The sequence below is a fragment of the Pinus tabuliformis genome, chromosome 2_1 (assembly GCF_031772625.1).
Source record: "Pinus tabuliformis cultivar Carrire ecotype Pingquan chromosome 2_1, CPIR1, whole genome shotgun sequence".
NCBI lineage: Eukaryota > Viridiplantae > Streptophyta > Pinopsida > Pinales > Pinaceae > Pinus > Pinus tabuliformis.
In genome coordinates, this window is record NC_142299.1 from 822,133,488 (window position 1) to 822,152,499 (window position 19,012).

At 40.1% G+C, this 19,012-nt stretch overlaps 1 protein-coding gene across 4 annotated transcripts in view; it reads right to left on the reverse strand.

Moving 5' to 3' along the window:
• Nucleotides 1-19,012, reverse strand: part of LOC149203174 (SCA7 domain-containing protein SELMODRAFT_431321-like) — a 325,301-nt gene that overhangs the window by 252,710 nt on the left and 53,579 nt on the right. For 2 of the 4 annotated variants that reach the window (XM_089403358.1, XM_089403357.1), the window contains one exon: nt 16,195-16,241. In XM_089403358.1, the coding sequence (XP_089259484.1) occupies nt 16,195-16,239 (45 nt within the window). In that variant the 5' untranslated portion in view covers nt 16,240-16,241. Of the gene's footprint in view, nt 1-16,194; nt 16,242-18,784; nt 18,875-19,012 lie in introns of all 4 variants that reach the window. The other 2 variants (XM_089403356.1, XM_089403355.1) reach the window with 2 other exon arrangements.

Here is a 19,012-nt window from a genome sequence, read left to right on the forward strand (position 1 = left end):
ACAGCTCCGGAACTTCAAGAATTACAAATTCAATTGAAGGAACTATTGGATATAAGACATATTCAACCCAGTATATCACCTTGGGATGCTCCTGTAATTTTTGTCAAGAAGAAAGATGGATCCTTCAGATTATGCATAGATTATCGAGACTTGAATCGAGCTACAATAAAAAATCGATATCCTATGCCTCGAATTGATGATCTTTTCGATCAAATGAAAGGAGTTGCTGTCTTTTCAAAAATTGATCTTCAATCAGGCTATCATCAGCTAAGGATTTCTGAAAGCGATATTTCTAAGACTGCATTCCGGACACGCTTTGGACATTATGAATTTACTGTGGTACCATTTGGGTTAACAAATGCACCAGCAGTATTCATGAATCTTATGAACAGTGTTTTCCGCAAATATCTTGATCAATTTGTACAAGTCTTTTTAGATGATATACTCATCTATTCCAAGAATGAGAAAGAGCATGAAGATCATTTACGGATAGTGTTGTCCTGCCTCAGAAAACATCAGTTGTATGGAAAATTATCCAAGTGTTCGTTCTTTCAGGAAAAGATTCATTACTTAGGTCATATCATATCAGGTGAAGGGATCTCAGTAGACCCTGAGAAGGTAAAAGCAATCATGGAATGGCCAATACCGAAAAACGCACATGAAGTACGAAGTACACAGAGTTTATCATCAAGAACAATTGACCCTTGCTTGTTCTGAGGTTTCTAGGCACGGGGGAACAGTCTGCTTCAACTGAGAAGCTTATTGGACTAAGTAGCGAGGTTCTGCTCAATTTGGTTGGGTGGTTTCGGTCTTTTGGTAACCGAAGCAGGTGCAGCTTCAGGCATCATCAACCGCAGGAATACAGGTAGGTACTCATCAATTTTGTCATTTAAATTTATAAAATTTCAAGAATTTTTATCACAGGCTCATGATGTTTTTTAAGAAACCCTTTATTGCTTTTACAATGGTTGTACAATCTTTACATTAATGAGGTGCTTGAATCTATCAAGGCACAATTCCACAACATTAAAAACTCATGGAAGACCACTAGTTGTACAATTATGTCAGATGGGTGGACAGAGCAGAGGGGTAGTACCAAACATTGAGACAGATGTTTTGTAGCCAACAATGGTTATTTTGGAAAGATTTCACAAAGTTGGATGCCATGGTTGTGAAGGTGCCTATTTTCAAAGAGGACTTGTGGGAGAAAGTCACTTGGAATGTTAAGCTTAATCAATCCCTTTGTGAGAGTCATAAGGATCATGAATGGAGACAAGCCTCCAATGGCCTACATTTATGAGTGCATGGATAGGGCCAAAAGAGGCCATCAAGGTTTTTTTTAGGGGAGATACATCTAAATATCTCCCTATATGGGAAATTATTAATTCCGAGTAGGATAGGAAGCTACATTCACCGTTGCGTGCAGCGGAGGCATATCTAAATCCAAGCATATTCTATAATGAGGGGTCCAATATTCAAAGAGATCCTGAGGTGATGAGAGGTGTCATGATATGCATTAGGAGGATGTTCTCGAGCCAAGAAATTCAAGACAAAATCAATTTGCAACGAGACAATATAAGGAAGCATCTCGCATGTTTGGATTTAGCTCAACCATACGGCTGAGGGGCAAGAAAATGCCATGTAAGATTCAATTTTTAAACTCTATAAATTCTTTAAGTTTGGCATTGCAATTTGCAACACTCTAAACTTTTTTGTTGTTTTTGACAGCCAATTGGTGGATAGGTTGAGGCACTGGGGCACCAGAATTGCAAATATTTGCAATCAAAGTTCTAAGTCGGCCTTGTAGCACTTCAGGATGTGAGTGCAATTGGTCTGTGTTTGAGCACATCCATAGCAAAAAGCGTAATAGCTTGGAGCATGAGCGGTTGCAGAAGCTAGTCTACATCTATTACAACCTTCAATTGCTCACTAAACAAATGCGTCGAAAGGATTTTTATCCAATTGCATTAGATGACATTGATCTAGAGTTTGAATGGGTTGTGGAAGAGTTGCCTACTGATGATTTGAATTGTCTTGACGAGTGTGAAAATTCATTGTCTCGAATTATTTCTTTTATTTGTTAAATTGATTAAACAAATTATTTGCAGCTTTCTACGCAAATATCGAAACATATACACTGCAGCCTACACAAATAAAATTTTGCGGAAAATAAATGCAAGGAAAAATACTAGCACAAATATAACCACAATGACAGTTATTTTTGGACAATCGTCCCCGAAAAAACCCAATGTGGGAAAACCAGTGCAACAGATGAGGGTTTCTTTTATTAATCTTCAGCAATAATTTATGTACAAGATACGGATAGCCAAAATGGAGGAAGAATCACTAAGAGAAATTTACTGATGAATTTCTCACACCACAGGTCCATAACGTTTTTCAGACCCTAAAGAGGACCTTCTGCCCTTTCGCTGGCCTCACTGTGTCATCCTCTGCGCAATAACTACGTAGTACCTGCATCACTCCTCTGTGTTGATGAACAGTGTCCCTCCTCTTTGTTGCCCCTTCCAGTTTTGTCCTGCACTCTCAAACTACTATTGATGCCCTCTCTCTCCCACCTGCAACTCACTTTCTGACTCGATTTTTTCTCGCCGAACTTCAGCCACTAAAAAAATCGATCTGCTTAAGCAACTGAGTATTTGCCCTGGTGTCTTTTCCATCTACCCATTGAATTATTCTTATAATCTTTTGTTGCAGCACCAATGACTAAGATTAAATCATAATCGATGGGCCAGATTAATTTCTTGTCGATCCATGTGAGTTTCTAGATGATTCTCACCACATCTTAATTAGAAATAATTAAAAATTTGATTAATAATCTAATTAAGACATTTCTAGGTGGAATTTCCAAAAACGATTTCTAAGTTTTGGAGAATACATGTATTCTAGCCTCTCCACCAAATCTCGTGGCTAGAACACATCTGATGCTACAAAAACTAACACTCCCTCTTAGTGATGAAAATGTTCTAGTGCTGCAACCCACTGAAGCAACACTCTATCTTTGTTCTGGGTGGAATTTCCAAAAACGATTTCTGGGTTTTGGAGAATACATGTACTTTAGCCTCTCCACCAAATCTCGTGGCTAGAACACATCCAATGTTACAAAAACTAACACTCCCTCTTAGCGAGGAAAGTGTTTTAGTGTTGCAACCCACTGAAGTAACACTTTGTCTTTGCACCATCTCCTATCACTCAACTAATGTCTAGCTACTGTTGCCCATCGACCACTACGCAACTCTGATATGCGTTGCATCTGTGTTGCTGCTGGCCCTATTGAACTACTGCCAACTACTATATCTGCATTGCAACTCCCTCTCCACTGTTGCTGCTGAGAATCCATCAGTTTCTGCTACTGAAACGGGTTCTCCACCATACCCATCTATTCTCTGAACTGGAGGAACTTAGCTCTCCCAAGAGCTTTTGAGTATGTCAGCGACCTGATTTCCTGTGGGGACATATTGTAGCTGGACTGCCCTATGTTGAACACAATCTCTGATGAAATGACATCTGATATCAATGTGCCTCGACCTGTCATGAAATATTGGATTCTCAGAGAGTTTTATACAACTCCTATTAACATAGTAAACACTGATCGCACCCATTTTCTTCCTGAACAAGCTCACTAGCAATTTCCTAAGCCATATGGCTTCACATGTAGCCGTGTTGGCTGCCATATATTTTGCATCTGTTGAACTCAATGCTACGGACTTCTGCTTCCTGCTGCACCAAGAGACCATCCATGATCCAACGTTTAAGCAATACCTGGAGGTACTTTTCCTATCCACTGAACTAGCTGCCCAATCTGCATCAATGAATCTACTCAATCTGATGTCATCTCCTCGAGTATATTTCAATCTGATTCCAATTGTTCCACGCACATATCTGAGAATGTGCCTAGTTGTTTCCCAATGTACCCTTTTCAGTTCCACCATGAACTAACTAAGGGTATTGACAGCAAAACAAATGTTTGGCCTGGTGTTGACCAGATACATGAGTGACCCAAGTAGTTGTTTGTACAAGGTGGGGTCAACTTCCTTGTCCCCCGATGCATCTATCTTTGTCCAATTGGTAATCATTGGTGTTGCCATGGGTCTGCAATCCTGAATTCTGAATCTCTTCAAAATTTCTGTAGCATATCTCCCTTGCCCAAGGAAGATCTCTCCATTCTTCTGCCATACTTCCAACCCTAGAAAATAGTGCATCAACCCCATATCCTTCATGTCGAATTCTGCTACAAGGTTCCTTTTGCAGTTGTTTATGAGCCCCGATGATTAAGTCAAAAACGAACCATCTACATATTAAACCAGAATGAGAGGCTCATTCTCCACAATCAAATAGTAGAGATTGGGATCTGCATCATTCTCGATGATTCCCAATTGTTGCAAGTAACTGTCAATCTGATCGTACCATGCCCTGGATGTCTGCTTGAGCCCATACAGGGCTTTCTTCATCCTGCATACATTAGTGCGCTTCTCATGAGTTTCGAAGCATTTAGGCTGCTCTATGTACACCTATTCTTCTATCACCCCGTTCAAGAATGTTTTCTTGACGTCCATCTGGTGAATTTCCCATCCCATCTACGCTGCTAGGGATATCAAGGATCTGATAGAGGTATATCTGGCAACTGGGTCGAAGGTCTCATAGTCTATTCCTTCTTTCTATGCATACCCCTTTGCCACGAACCTAGCCTTATACTTCTCTACACTTCCATCTGTAGCATACTTGATCTTCTAGATCCATCTAGAACCCATAACTGATCTATCTTCTGGTCTAGACACCACCTCCCAAACATCATTTGTCATGATAGAATTGTACTCTTTTACCATGGCATCCACCCACACCTGATGTTATGCGGCTTCCTAAAAGCTGGAGGGTTCTGCAATCTGAGCCACCAATGTCTGGTATTTGTCAGGCTGCCTGCGTTGCCTCTTGTCGGTTATAGGAGCTCCAACAAACTCTTCTATGTCCTCCAAGATCTGACGTGCTTCCCTACTAGTCCTACCACTGGTGGTGGGAGGTTCAATCTATTCCTCCACCTGATCCTATTGCTCGATCTGTTGAGAACTTCCTAGATCTCCTACTACTAAGGAGATGCTGGTACTAGTCATTGTACTCGAATCTTGTGACTGTCCCCCTGCTTGTTCTACTTGCGATCCCTGCTGCTGTTGGACTAACGAAACATCTGATGACTGATCTCCTGTAGGCATCTCTCGAGATCTTCTGAAGGCTCTGTCTTCCATGAACTTTACATTTCGCCTCACTTCAATCTTCCTGCTGCTAGGAATGTAGATTTTGTATGCCTTTGAGGTCTCGCTATATCCTACGAGATACCCTTTTTCTGCAGTCTAATCCAACTTACTGCACTTCTCATCTGGAATGTGACAGTAGGCCACACTCCTGAATATCCTCAAGTGACTTACCTCAGGTTTCTTCCCAGTAAAAACTCCCTTTGGCGTTTTCTTCTCCAATTCTCTATGAGGTGTCCTCTTTTGAATGTACGTCGTTGTGTTGCATGCCTCTGCCCATAGAAATCTAGGCAAATCCTGATCATACAACATGGCCTTTGCTGCCCCAACTATAGTTCTGTTCTTCCATTCCACTACTCCATTCCGCTATGGATTGTAGGGAGTTGTCCTTTTGATACCTTCCCTTGTGCAGAAATATGTGAAGTCTGTATCTGTGTATTCTCCACCATTATCTGAATGCAGTACCTTGATCTTTTTCCCTGTCATGTTTTCTATGAGAACCTTGAACTCTTAAAACCGATCAAAGACCTCATCCTTGGTCTTTAAGAAGTAGATTTTTTGGAGTGGTCATCAACAAAGGTGACAAAATACTCGCCACCGCTAAGAGCTCTGGTGGACATAGGGCTGCAAATATCTAAGTGTATCAATCCCAACATGCCATTGGCTCTGCTGTCACTTCTGGGAAACGTTGCTTTTGCATACTTCCCAAGTACGCATCCTCAGCATAGATCATCGTGCTCGGTGCTGACAGCTGGAACTCCTGTTACAATCTCTCTGAGCATCCTAAGTGCTCCATGGTGCAAGTGTCCCATCCTCCTGTGCCATAGTTCATTCAGCTCCTTCCTACTATTGTTATCACTGCCTATCAGTGCCATTGGAGAATCGATCTGCAATCTATATAGCCTGTTGCTTCGAGCTCCGATCTATCTCACCTTCTTCCAGCTACGATGCTTGATATATACTTTCTTTCCCACAAAGTATACATCATACCCCTTGTCCTGCAACTGGGATACTGAAATTAGGTTCATACCTAATGCTAGTATATGCAGTATATGCATTACATTAGTAGCGCTAGTGTTGGTTCCTGCTTCCATCTGAAAATCTATGGTGCCTCTCCCTACTGGAGTACACTTAGTTATGTTGCCCATAGTTATCTGGTAGTCCATTTGCTCCTCTTGATAGCTCAAGAAACATTCCCTTACTCCAGTCATGTGAGCTGAAGTTGCGCTATCAATGTACCAGACACCAACTGATGCCGAACCTGACAGACACCCAAACTCATCTTCTAATCTGGAAGTTAATTTTGAGGCTTCTTGACTATCCATAATTTCCTGTGCTATTTTTCCCTCCCAACATTGAATTCTCAGCTACAAAATACGTGTCCTACTCTACGTGGAAACTATTGCGTTGTTCCCTCTGCCTCTGACAAATCTCGATCCGGAAAATTTTATTCTTTGTCGACTCACTAAGAGAATTAATTTTCCACAAAAATTTGCCCACCTAGCCAATGGAATGCGCAGCCTCTCTAGAGTTTGGAATTGTTGCCTACGCAGTGCTTTCGAAATCCTTCTTTCATCTGCAACCAAGCTCTTCTTGCTTCACCTGTGCTCTGATACCATGTGAAAATTCGTTGTCTCGAATTTTACTGCAACAACTGATATTATTTCTTCTATTTGTTAAATTGATTAAACAAATTATTTGCAGTTTTCTACGACAAATATCGAAACATATACACTGCAACCTACACAAATAAAATTTTGTGGAAAATAAATGCAAGGAAAAATACTAGCACATATATAACCACAATGACAGTTATTTTTGGACAATCGTCCCCGGAAAAACCCAATGTGGGAAAATCGATGCAGCAAATGAGGGTTTCTTTTATTAATCTTCAGCAATAATTTTTGTACAAGATACGGATAGCCAAAATAGAGGAAGAATCACTAAGAGAAATTTACTAATGAATTTCTCACACTCCACAGCATTTTTCTAACCCTGAAGAGGACCTTCTACCCTTTCATTGGCCTCACTGCGTCACCGTCTACGTAGTGCCTGCGTCACTCCTCTACGCTGATGAACAGCATCCCTCCTCTGTGCTGCCCCTTCCAGATTTGTCCTGCACTCTCAAACTATTGTTGATTCTCTCTCACTCTCTAACTAGATTTTCTCTTGCTGAACTTCAACCACTGAGAAAATCGATCTGCTTAAGCAACTGAGTATATGTCCTAGTCTCTTTTCCATCTAGCCATCGACTTCTTCTTATAATCTTTTGTTGGAGCACCAACTGCCAAGATTAAATCATAATCGATGGCTCAGATTAATTTCTTGTCGATCCGTGTGAATTTCTAGATGATTCTCACCACATCTTAATTAATACTGATTAATTAACCATATTCCCTAAGTTTAGACTTAGGAAATAATTAAAAATTTGATTAATAATCTAATTAAGACACTTCTTGGTGGAATCTCCAGAACAATTTATGGGTTTTGGATAATACATGTATTCTAGCCTCTCCACCAAATCTCGTGGCTGGAACACATTCGATGCTACAAAAACTAACAATGAGGAGACACAGGATCCCTTTGATCTCCCATCTTCTAAAATGGAAACTCCAAACATGTTGATTTCTGGTAGCATCGAATGTGCTCTAAGCCTCAAAATTTGCAAGGGGGCTAGGACACATGTATTCCAGAATACCCAAAAATAGTTTTGGGAAATTCCACCCGGAGAAGGTTTTATTAAAATATTTAATTATTTTTAATGGATGCCTAAGCCTAAACTTAGGAAATTAAAATAATTAAAGGGTATAAATTAAATTGAGGGTGAAACTTCTAGAAGAAGACGAAAATCAAGCCAAAATGATATGAGCCATTGATTAGAATCTAATTTGGGTCGTTGGTTACTCAACGAGAAGATTATAAAAGAGGCTTGATGGGCATTTGGAAGACACATCGAGTGAGAGATCAGAGATCAATTTTCTCAAGAGAGCAGTGCAGCAGTTGCTCGAGAGGTCATCGAGGAGATTTCTTGCAGTGAGGGGTAGGGATAGTTTCCAAAGGAAGTTTTCCTTATCTAGAGTGTACAAGGCAAGGAAGGCAGAAAGACGTCCAAAGAGGTTAACGCAGGGCCACACAGAGCTACGTTGTGGCAACGTAGAGCTTTAGACGGAGTTCGAAATTCTGCTAAGGAACAGTCAAGATCAAGTGTCGGAGCTGAGATGTGATACCAAGAGGACAGAGGGCCGAAGTTTCCAGCCAGCAGAGAATCAGAGGAGGTGCAGCGCAGTCCCAGCAGCAGTGACACAATGACTGCGTGGGTGTGACACAATACTGCACAGAGACTGCGTAGAGGTAGCACGGAGGCTCATCTCCAGCGCAGATCAGTGCCAAATTTTCCAGTGACGGGGTGAGATCATCTCACTACTTTTTGTCCAATTAGATCTCTATATAGGATTGCCAGTTTGGGCATCCAAAGATATATACTCAGAAATTATTGCTTAATAATACAAACCCTCAGTTGTTGCACCAGTTTTCCCGCATTGGGTTTTTCCAAGGACATTGGTCCAAAAACAACGGTGTCACTTGTGTGTGTTATTTCTTTCTTGCTCAGATTCTTGTTTCCGCATATTATTTAAAGTTGTGAAGGCTACAGTTGTATTTATTTCGATGTTTACAGTATAATACTATAAATAACTTGATTCAGTAGGAGAAATATAATTAGTTGTTGCAATAGTGATTTGGGGCTTCTCAAATTTTCACATGGTATCAGAGCACAGGGGAAGCAAGAGAGCAGACCAGAAGGGTCCAGCGCTGAAGAAAAGGAGAGAGATCGAATCGCTACGTAGGCAGCAAATCGAATCCCCGAAGGGATTGCATAGTCCAAGCCAGGAGGGCAAGGTTCTCAAGGAAGATCTCTCTCTGAGTGAGTCGACAGAGAGGTAAGATTTCCATATCGAGATTTGTCAACGGCAGAGGGAGCAGCGCAGCAGCAGATTCAGTGCAAAGCAGTTTTCTGGTGAGACGCAGTTTTCTGCAGCAGTTGCTGGGGCAAAAAAACGTCAGAAGAGGGAAGGAAACACTACTTGAGGGAATTTTTTCCTCAGAGAATTCCTAGCCAGGGAATTTGATTTCTCATTTGCTGAGCAACAATAGAGAGGAGCAGATCTACTAACTCCAGCAGGGAGTGCGTAGGCTAGCCCAGCAATAGCGCAGAGGAGAGAGGAGGCAGTTCAACATTTTGTTGGCAGAGATGGCAACTAATGGGCTAAGAGATCAAGATCGGTTGGATGGAGCATCCAACTATGTGATCTGGAAGGCTAGGATCTCATGCCTTTTGGATGAGCATGATTTCAAGATGTATGTCGATAGTGTGGTAGTTGTACCCGATGATGCAGATCCACTCAAGAAATACAAGGCTGAGATGGCAAAGGCCAAGCGGTTGATCCTCGATGGAGTGAGGGATCACATTGTATGTCACATTGCTGGCAAAGGGACGACCAAAGAGATGTGGGATGCCTTGGCTACGCTATATCAAGGATCTTCCAAGCAACGGAAGATGTACTTGGAGGAGAAGCTAAGATCAACAAGGATGGAGAAAGGGGAACGCATTGATCTATTCCTATCAAAGCTTCAGGAAGTTCAAGATCAGTTGGCAGTTGTAGGATCAACACCTCAGCCTAAAAAAATGGTGAGGTTGGCCTTGAATTCAGTCTCAGAAGAATGGCAAGTATTTGTCCAGAGTATCCTAGGCAGAGAGAGATTGTCGGATTGGGAGGGAATGTGGGCCACTCTTCAGCAGGAAGAGATGAGGCGAGACTTAGTCAAGTGTAAACTTGATGGCAGCAGCAACAGTGGGATGAAGCCCAAGGAGGAGGAAGAGAATGCAGCCCTTTCATCAAAGGGGCAGTAGGAGCAACAGTAGAAGAAGAAAGATGTCTCAAAGATCAAATGTTTCCAGTGTGGTGAATTTGGTCACTTCGCTATGCAGTGTCCTCTCAAGAAGAAGAACAAGGACGAGAAACATGATATGCAGGCTGCAACTGCAAAGATCGAGGAAGAGGAGTTTGCCATGATTTCCCAGATACCTCCAGGAGAGAGGTGGGGTGATCTAGTACTGTAGTTCAAAAGAACTGCAAATGGGCAGGATCCTTGAGAGTCCACCACTTGGATCAATACCTTCCTATGGGAGCCCATATCAGAAGTAGCAGGATGGACCAAGGTCAGTTGGTGCAGAGAAGTGTCCCAGTGACAGATGCAGTGGCTAGGAACGCCAAAGTCTGAGCAGCGCAGAGATTGTGTTGGCAACAGTGCAGTTAGCACAGAGCAGAGTCACCAGCAATGTAGTTGCTTCAATGACAACACAGAGACTAGCAACAATCATAACTCCAGTAGCAGATGCATCACGCTGAACACCTTTGGTTCAGTATTTTGGATGCTTTTTCGTTGTTGCTGCAGCAGCAGTGACAATAGGAGAGGGTTGTAGTGCAGATGCAGTGTTGGCAGTGGCAGGGCCAGCAACAGCACGGATGCAGCATTTGTGCAGTAGTTGGTGGGCAATGATGTCAGACATCAACAGTGCAGAGGGAGATGTTACAGAGAAGGGTGAAGCTTCAGCAGGTTGTTTACTAGAGCACATTCCTCGCTAAGAGGGAGTATTGATTTCTAGTAGCATCGAATGTGCTCTAAGCCTCAAAATTTGCAGGAAGGCTAGGACACATGTATTCTAGAATACCCAGAAATCGTTTTGGGAAATTCCACCGGGGAAAGGTTTTATTAAAATAATTAATTATTTTAATGAATGCCTAAGTCTAAACTTAGGAAATTACAATAATTAAAGGGTATAAATTAAACTGAGGATGAAACTTCTAGAAGAAGACGAGGATCAAGCCAAAATGATTTGAGCTATTGATGAGAATATAATCTGGGCCGTTGGTTACTCAACGAGAAGATTATAAGAAGAGGCTTGATGGGCATTTGGAAGACACATCGAGTGAGAGATCAGAGATCGATTTTCTCAAGAGGGCAGCGCAACAGTTGTCAGAGAGGTCATCGAGGAGATTTATTGCAGTAAGAGGCAGGGATAGTTTCCAGAGGAAGTTTTCCTGATCCGGAGAGTATAAGGCAGAGAGGAAAGAGACATCTAGAGAGGCTGAAGCAGGGCCACGCAGAGCTGTGTTGTGGCAACGTAAAGCTTTAGAGGGAGTCTGAAATTCTCCTGAGGAATAATCGGGATCAAGTGTCAGAGCTGGGGTGTGAGACCAGGAAGACAAAGCGCCGAAGTTTCCAGCGAGCAAAGGATCAAAGGAGGTGCAGCGCAGTCCCAACAATAGTGACTGCATGGGTGTGACGCAGTGACTGCGTGGGTGCGATGCAGTACTGCAGAAAGGCAGCGTAGAGGCTCATCTCCAGCACAGATCAATGTCGGATTTTCCAGTGACAGGGTGAGATCATCTCACCACTTTTTGTCCAATTAGATCACTATATAGGATTGCCAGTTTGGGCATCTGAAGAATTGTACTTAGAAATTACTGCTTAATAATACAAACCCTCTGTTGCTGCATCGGTTTTCCCGCATTGGGTTTTTCCAGGGACATTCGTCCAAAAACAATGATGTCACTTGTGTGTGTTATTTATTTCTTGCTCAGATTCTTGTTTCCGCCTATTATTTAAATTTGTGAAGGTTGCAGTTGTATCTATTTCGATGCTTACCTTATAATACTATAACTAACTTGATTCAGTAGGAGAAATATAATTAGTTGTTGTAGTAGTGATTCGGGGCTTCTCGAATTTTCACAAAACACACCTGCACCTGTTGTTGTTTGAGGCTTGAGCCCATTGATGTTGGACATTGCATATGGAGAGACTGTCTATTTTTGGTTTTCTAATTATGTTATGATTCATGGAGAACATGCAATGTGCTACCATATGTTATTTTGTTTATGAAATCATTTTTCAATTTGTTGTTAAAAATTTTGAATACAAATCTCAATGATCAGATTTTATGAGATGATGATATGAATTCTCGTGTAAACCATGGTTTTATAACTTGCATGTGTTGGAAACGCCATTAGTTTATCTTTTATGCAAAAAATGAGATATTTTTTAGCTTTTTCTATTTGTCAAGTCTTGCCTGAATCTTCCCAAGTCTTTCCTAAGTTTGTTTGCAAGTCTTTCAGAGTCAACGAATGATATTCCAATCGAGTATTTGCGAGTATGAGCCATGTAACATTGATCTATACACTCGATATGTGGACACCCATTAGTTGGTCCCTTTGACTATGGCACATGACCATGAAGCCATTTCCCCTTCGTTATCATCATATTATACACTAACACATTGATTGAGGGGTGGACCCAAGAACTGCCACTTCCCCTTAAGGGTTGGAAGCACCAACTAGGGTTGACCTTTAGCCACCCCTACTAAGAGAGAAAACACCTTTGTGAGGAATTGGTCCTAATATTGGATGGTGATCTTCGTTTATAGTATTAAATTGCCCTTAACATTCAAGTTTGGTTCACTTAGATTTGTTATTGATCTTAGTCTCTAATGGATGGTTGCTTTCACGTGGTTCAGCAACCCAAGTCTTGAGGGCACCTACTCCACAAGTACCCAGGCCTTTTCAGAGAAGTACATGGCATAAGCAAACACAACATTGAGAGGCTAGAGCCACCTGACAACATTAGCAGATGACACATGTCCAAGAGTACCTCCAAGACCCATGACATTGGTCAATTGATTTGGCTTTGGGGATTCTTCATAGTGACACCACTGGACTCAGTATGCCCTAAGTTGGCCTTGACACAACCTGATGGGTTGGAGATGATTTAGAGCCCAGATGAGGATGGTCTCCCATTACATACTAAGGAGGGCTTGTTGCACTAGAGGAAACCCTAACGCTGGAGAGGAGGAGGACTTAATTAATAGTTGGAGACCCATGGAGACCACTTGATGCTACCCCAGCTGCCCTTGGAACCCCAGAGGAGGATTTGAGGTGAATTTGAGGGTCATCCCTCAAATTTTGGATCATTCATGCACCTTTACACACTTTGACATGTCAAGCACACATTGGCATGGCATTTTAAGCCCCAATTGGGCATGACGTCGACTTTTTGAGAGGTTATGGCTCACACATGTGGGCTAATTTGGTTATTTTCACATTAGCGAATGGGTTGGCTTGTAACCCAAGTTCATTTGAGATCAAACTTTTTTTAGGGGCTTCATTAGGCTAAAATAGGTGAGATAAACCTCATATAAATAATGGTTACTCACATTTCATTTCCATCATCACTTGTGATCTAATTCGGCCCTCAAACAGATTTCAGTCTAGCTAAAATTCACTTTGTATCTTGTGGAGATGTGATCTATTGAAAATTTTTTGCTTATGGAGCTATTCTTTGGTATTGGAGATGTCATTTTGGAGCAATAAAGGATTGATTCATGCATTCTATCTTGTAAGTTTTCCTTGTATTTGATAAATTTTTATATTTTTTGGTTATTGCATGGGATGGCTAATTATCTAGGGTTTTTATGAGCTAGTATATTGTTGAAAACTTGAAATTCATCCTACGGAATCTTAGTAATGGTGTTGTGCGCATTACCCACTTATAGAATTTGTATGACAATCCCATGAGTGAATCTTTCAACTAGCTATCCTCATTGACTTTGCTCCCTCACAAAAATAATAGTTAGGGTTTGAAACCTAGGATTTCAATATTCCCTTATTCCATGCTAGGGTTTAGTGTTTTCACCTAAGTTAAGAATCCCATAGACTCCATCACCCAAAGTCAAGGTGTTGGATTTGTAGCTATGGTCAGTCTTCATATTGATGTACTTGTTAAAATTTTGTATTTATCAAAAAGAACAAAAATTTAAATTTTTTTAAATTTAGTTTTGGCTCCCAAGTGTTCAAGTTGGCCCTCCATCTCCTCAAGTTGGCTCAACTAGCAATGGCACCCATTCAACCTCATAAGTGGCTATAAACACTCATCCTCCTCCAAGGAACAATTCATCTGAACAAACATACATAATTATGGGCATACAAATAAAGTACAGAAGCATGTCGAAGAAGTCTCTTGAATACAAAGTATCTTTGTGAAGTCGCTTTAAGTGATTTGTATCATGTACACAAGTTGAATCTTTGTGTCAAATAATTTGTGGTGATACTTGTCAATAGAGGTTTGAATTATGTGCTAGAAGATCGAGACTGTGGTAATACATTGTGAACAAAGGTTTGAATTATGTGCTAGAAGGTCGAGACTGTGGTAATATATTGTGAACTGAGGTCCAAATTATGTGCTTGAAAGTCAAGCCTGTGGGGACACTTTAGAAACAGAGGTCTGAAGCTATGGTGATTCGAACTAATGACAGAGACCTGAACCTAGTACATAGGTTTGTGGTGACTGGTATCTCAATCTAGTACAGAGGTTTGTGGTGACTGGTGTGATAGAGATTTGAACCTAGTACAGAGGTTTGTGGTAACTTGTGTGACAGAGATTCGAATCTATAACAGAGTTCCAAACATGTGGTTGACAGTGTTGACAGAGGGCCGAATTGGACACTTGGTGAAGTTGGTTACTTTGACCATAACTTAACTTTGATATCTCTTGTTGGATTGATTCTCTAATGAAAGAAGATTGTTAGGTTTTCCCCTTGTCGGTTTTGCCCTGGTCAATGGCCTAGTGGCTCTTGTCTATCTTCCACTGTGATCTCTACTTTCTTGTCATTGCTATTAATTGAATTTTTGAAGTGTGATTATTGCATGACGAAGAAGGATTAAAAGAAGCGCTAATAATTTTAGCCTCTTAAGGAAAGTTTCTAGCTAGGGTTAGGTAATCCATTTCAACTAGGGTTTGCGACATTCCTTAGTGGAGGGATTCAACACTTTGTCGTGAGGTATTTGCCTCAAAATCAACCTCTTTTAATGGTTAATTCCTCCCTTTTAGGCTAAATGTCCCTTGCCCTAGGTAAATTTTTCCCTAGAAAAGGCCAAGTTTGCCCTAGGCTTCAACTTAAGGCTTATTGAAGGCTTATTGTGCCATAAAATGATTGTTTATGTTCATTTTAAGCCTTTCCTTCTTGCTTTTTCTCAAACCCTAGGTCATGTTGTGCCCTGATTAAGCCTCTTGGAGAATGCATTGCCTTAATTGTGCTAGTTGAGACTTGTTCCTAAGAAGAGCATCTCCCCTTGGCCTATTTTGTCACCATCATCCCTTGGACTAGACATATCCTTTAGGTGACCTAATATAGGGAAGCCCCCCTTGTGGTGAAAGTCCACTAAATAGTAGGAGGTAGTGGTTGTGGTAATAGTGAACCACACCTCATAGTGTTGACTCTTAATTTGGTTCTTGCCTTGTGAGTTCCCCTGACAAGCATTGCTATATTTTGAGGCAACAATCCTAATGTGCAAATCAGAAACATTCCCTAAGAAAAAAGTGCAAATTCTTCTATCTAGATTTCACACAACAATTCTAAAAAGAAATTAGGCTTTCCATTATGAATCCAATAGGTACAATAAGTTGCATGTTTCAATCTATAAACCTTCATTTATAATAAATATTTGAGAAGTTAAGATAAATTCTATAGGAAAAGCTAACCTCAAAGAGACTACAATTATGTGAGTGATACATAAAAAATACAAAAAGTGATTCTACAAATTATGATTTTAAAAACTCATCATTTTATACATGCCTACATCAACATAGTGAAAACAAATTTTATACAAGGTTAAGTTTTCAACTCTCTAGATTTCACCTAGAGAGAATACGCTATATTTTTTGTAAGGCTAGCTCAATTCCTTGTTTCACAGTGAGAAAGTATGGCCTACTAGCAATGCATAAATGAAAAGTTTCCCTAGGAAAAAGGATAATTTCAATCTAACTTTGGCAAACAACCAATCATTCAAACAACAAAATTAAATCTTTGGGGCATTACCAAATGCAGAGGATCCATTAGAGGCTTTCGGTCAAAAACATGCATGTCTGCAAAACAAAAGACAATGAGTAATTTGTTGAGTGAAATCGTTCAATTCAGCAACAAAAAAATACTAGTTCCCTACTTTACCAAAATGCATCACAAGAATCGCCACTATAAAAAGGTTATCATTAGAGATTGCAAAAGCATGTTAATGCTACTTCATATATAATTCACTAGACCAATGTCCAAACAAACCTAATAAAATACATGGATTCTAAAGCAAATACAGAATGAGGGGCTTAAATCATACATGAAAACATAGCTAGAAAATCAACATCATCACAAAAAATTGCTATGCTAGCCTAAAAACAAAATATTGCAATTTTTAGTAAAAACCAAGAAATCATATTTTTCACCAAAGAAACTCTATCATGACCATAGAATCACCAATCCAAGGAAAAGTGTCCATAAAGAGGCAAACTTTGTTTCCTTTCTTTTTGTGTGTGCGGCGTACGCTGAGGGGGGAGATTAGTTGTATGTGCAATGAGTGGCAATTGAGACGGAAGGAGTTTATCATCATAAACCATTGATCATAGGAGGACCAAACAATCATTCTCGTCACCGTCAAAGATTTTTTCTTGGAGTGGTGATTGATTCTGATCTACCATTTTCATATTCCTAAATATTTCTTAAAATACCATCCTCTAACTAATTTTCTCCCCAGGATTTATGCAAGAGCTTGCAAGGTACATGTTGCCTACTTCTCATTAGCGAATTTTAATGGGTTATAGAATGATATATAGGTCTCAACCCTTACAAGCATACTTTTATGTAAAAAAAAAAAAAAACTTTTTCTTCCCTAGGTTTGAAGTTTAAACTTTAAAGTTGAAATGCCTTACCACTATGCCAAAGGTTTTGGACCCATTTTGGCAATATGGTCATGTAAGAATGGGACAAACTAGAAAAATTGAATTGTAAGTTGTGTGGATAGTCCATGACAGGAGGGGTCAATGGCTTGAAATACCAACTTGATAGAATTCAAACGCACTAGGATGTGATTTGTACTAGTTCATTCCCAAAATTTAAAACCACTGCCCATCAAGCTATTTATGAAAAGAAAGAAGATGTGAACAGCTCTCAAACTTGAAATTTCCATCAATAGAGTAGTTGGATCCTCAAGAACCAAAGGCACATCTCAAACTCATGGAAATGAGAGTAAGGAAATAGACCAAGTTGTGGGCAAGACTAGTTTTTATAGTGACATACCTTTGACTGTTGCAAAGTACAATGTGTTATACTAGTATACGTTTGATGTTGTCATTGTTGTTGCCCATGGTATAAAGCCCCTACCTATGAGGAGTTGCAAGGGCCAATCCTTCAAGTGTAAAAGGACGATATCAATACTAGATTGTAGCACCTAAGAAAATCATGGGAGGCCACTAGATGCATGGTGATGTCCAATGATCTGATGAAAGGAAAGGGTAGGAGCCTCCATTATTTCTTGGTATATTGTCCCAAGGGTACAATGTTAGTTAAAAATTTTGTTGAAAGGGAAGGGCAGAAGCCTCCATTATTTCCTAGTAAATTGTCCCAAGGGTACAATGTTTTTTAAAAATGTTGAGCATTGATACATATTAAAGATGGACCCTTGTTGTATGTACTATGAATTATTGGATGAGTTTATCCAAAAGGTAGGTGTAAAGTATGTTGTCCAATTAGTAACAACTAATACAACAAAGTATGTGGTCATTGGTAAGTAGCAAATTATGCAACAACCCACGTTTTTATGGACTCTGCATTGTGCATTGCATCAATTTGATGCTCGAGGATGTGGGAAATATGTACTTTATCGAGGAGGCCATTGGTCAAGGAATGAGCAGCACAACATACCTTTATAGCCATGCATTTTCTTTTAGCCTCATGAGGAGATTCAAAGGAAATTGGGAGTAGTTGTGTACTACAATCACAAGTTTTTCCAACAACTTTTATTTCATTTTAGTCTCTATATTATTATCGATTTTTGAAGTAGATGTTCATTTCGATGAGTGGCATAATTGTGAATTTAGCACAAGACAAGATGGCAAAGCCATTTCTAAACTAGTGTACATTGGTTCCTTTTAGGAAGGAGTGAAGGAAGCACAAATGGTTAGAGAACCTTTGGTAAAGGTTATCTACTTGGCTAATGGGTATAAGTATGCAATAAAACACATGTAAGAGACCATTGATATGGCCAAACAAGCTATTCATTCTTATTATGTGAGCAAGGCTTCCCTCGAATATGAAAAATATAAGATGATCTAAAAATTAATTGATCATTAATTCACCGGGATGCTCCATCATCCCATTCATGTAACAATGCTTGTCCTAAAACTCACCTATGTTTATTGATATATAAATTTAATCAGCTCAAGTTTAATAGGACAGAGCTGTACCAATAGATGTTATTGTTGTCATGGCATCTAAAAGAAAATCCAAAAAAATAAAAAAAGGTTTAGATAAATGAAAAGAGACAACCAGTTATTTTTCAAAAAAACTCAATTTCAAAGTACAAAGAAATACTGAAGACTCTGATGTATCAAGAGATGTGAAATATCAGTGGCACAGATACCCTCTTCTTCCAGAAGATTGGCTTCATCTGCCTCGTTCATTTCCTTCTGGATGGATTGAGCTGTTCCTTTCTCATAGCTAGCCTCCTCTGCTGAAAAAGGAAACGTTCATATGGTTGTCACAGCCAAATTCCTTCATGGAGTAATCTAACCAGACATTCTTCAGAAACCCAAACATGAACGAATGTAATATCCCAGACAGTGCACACAAAACAAGCAAAGAAAAAATT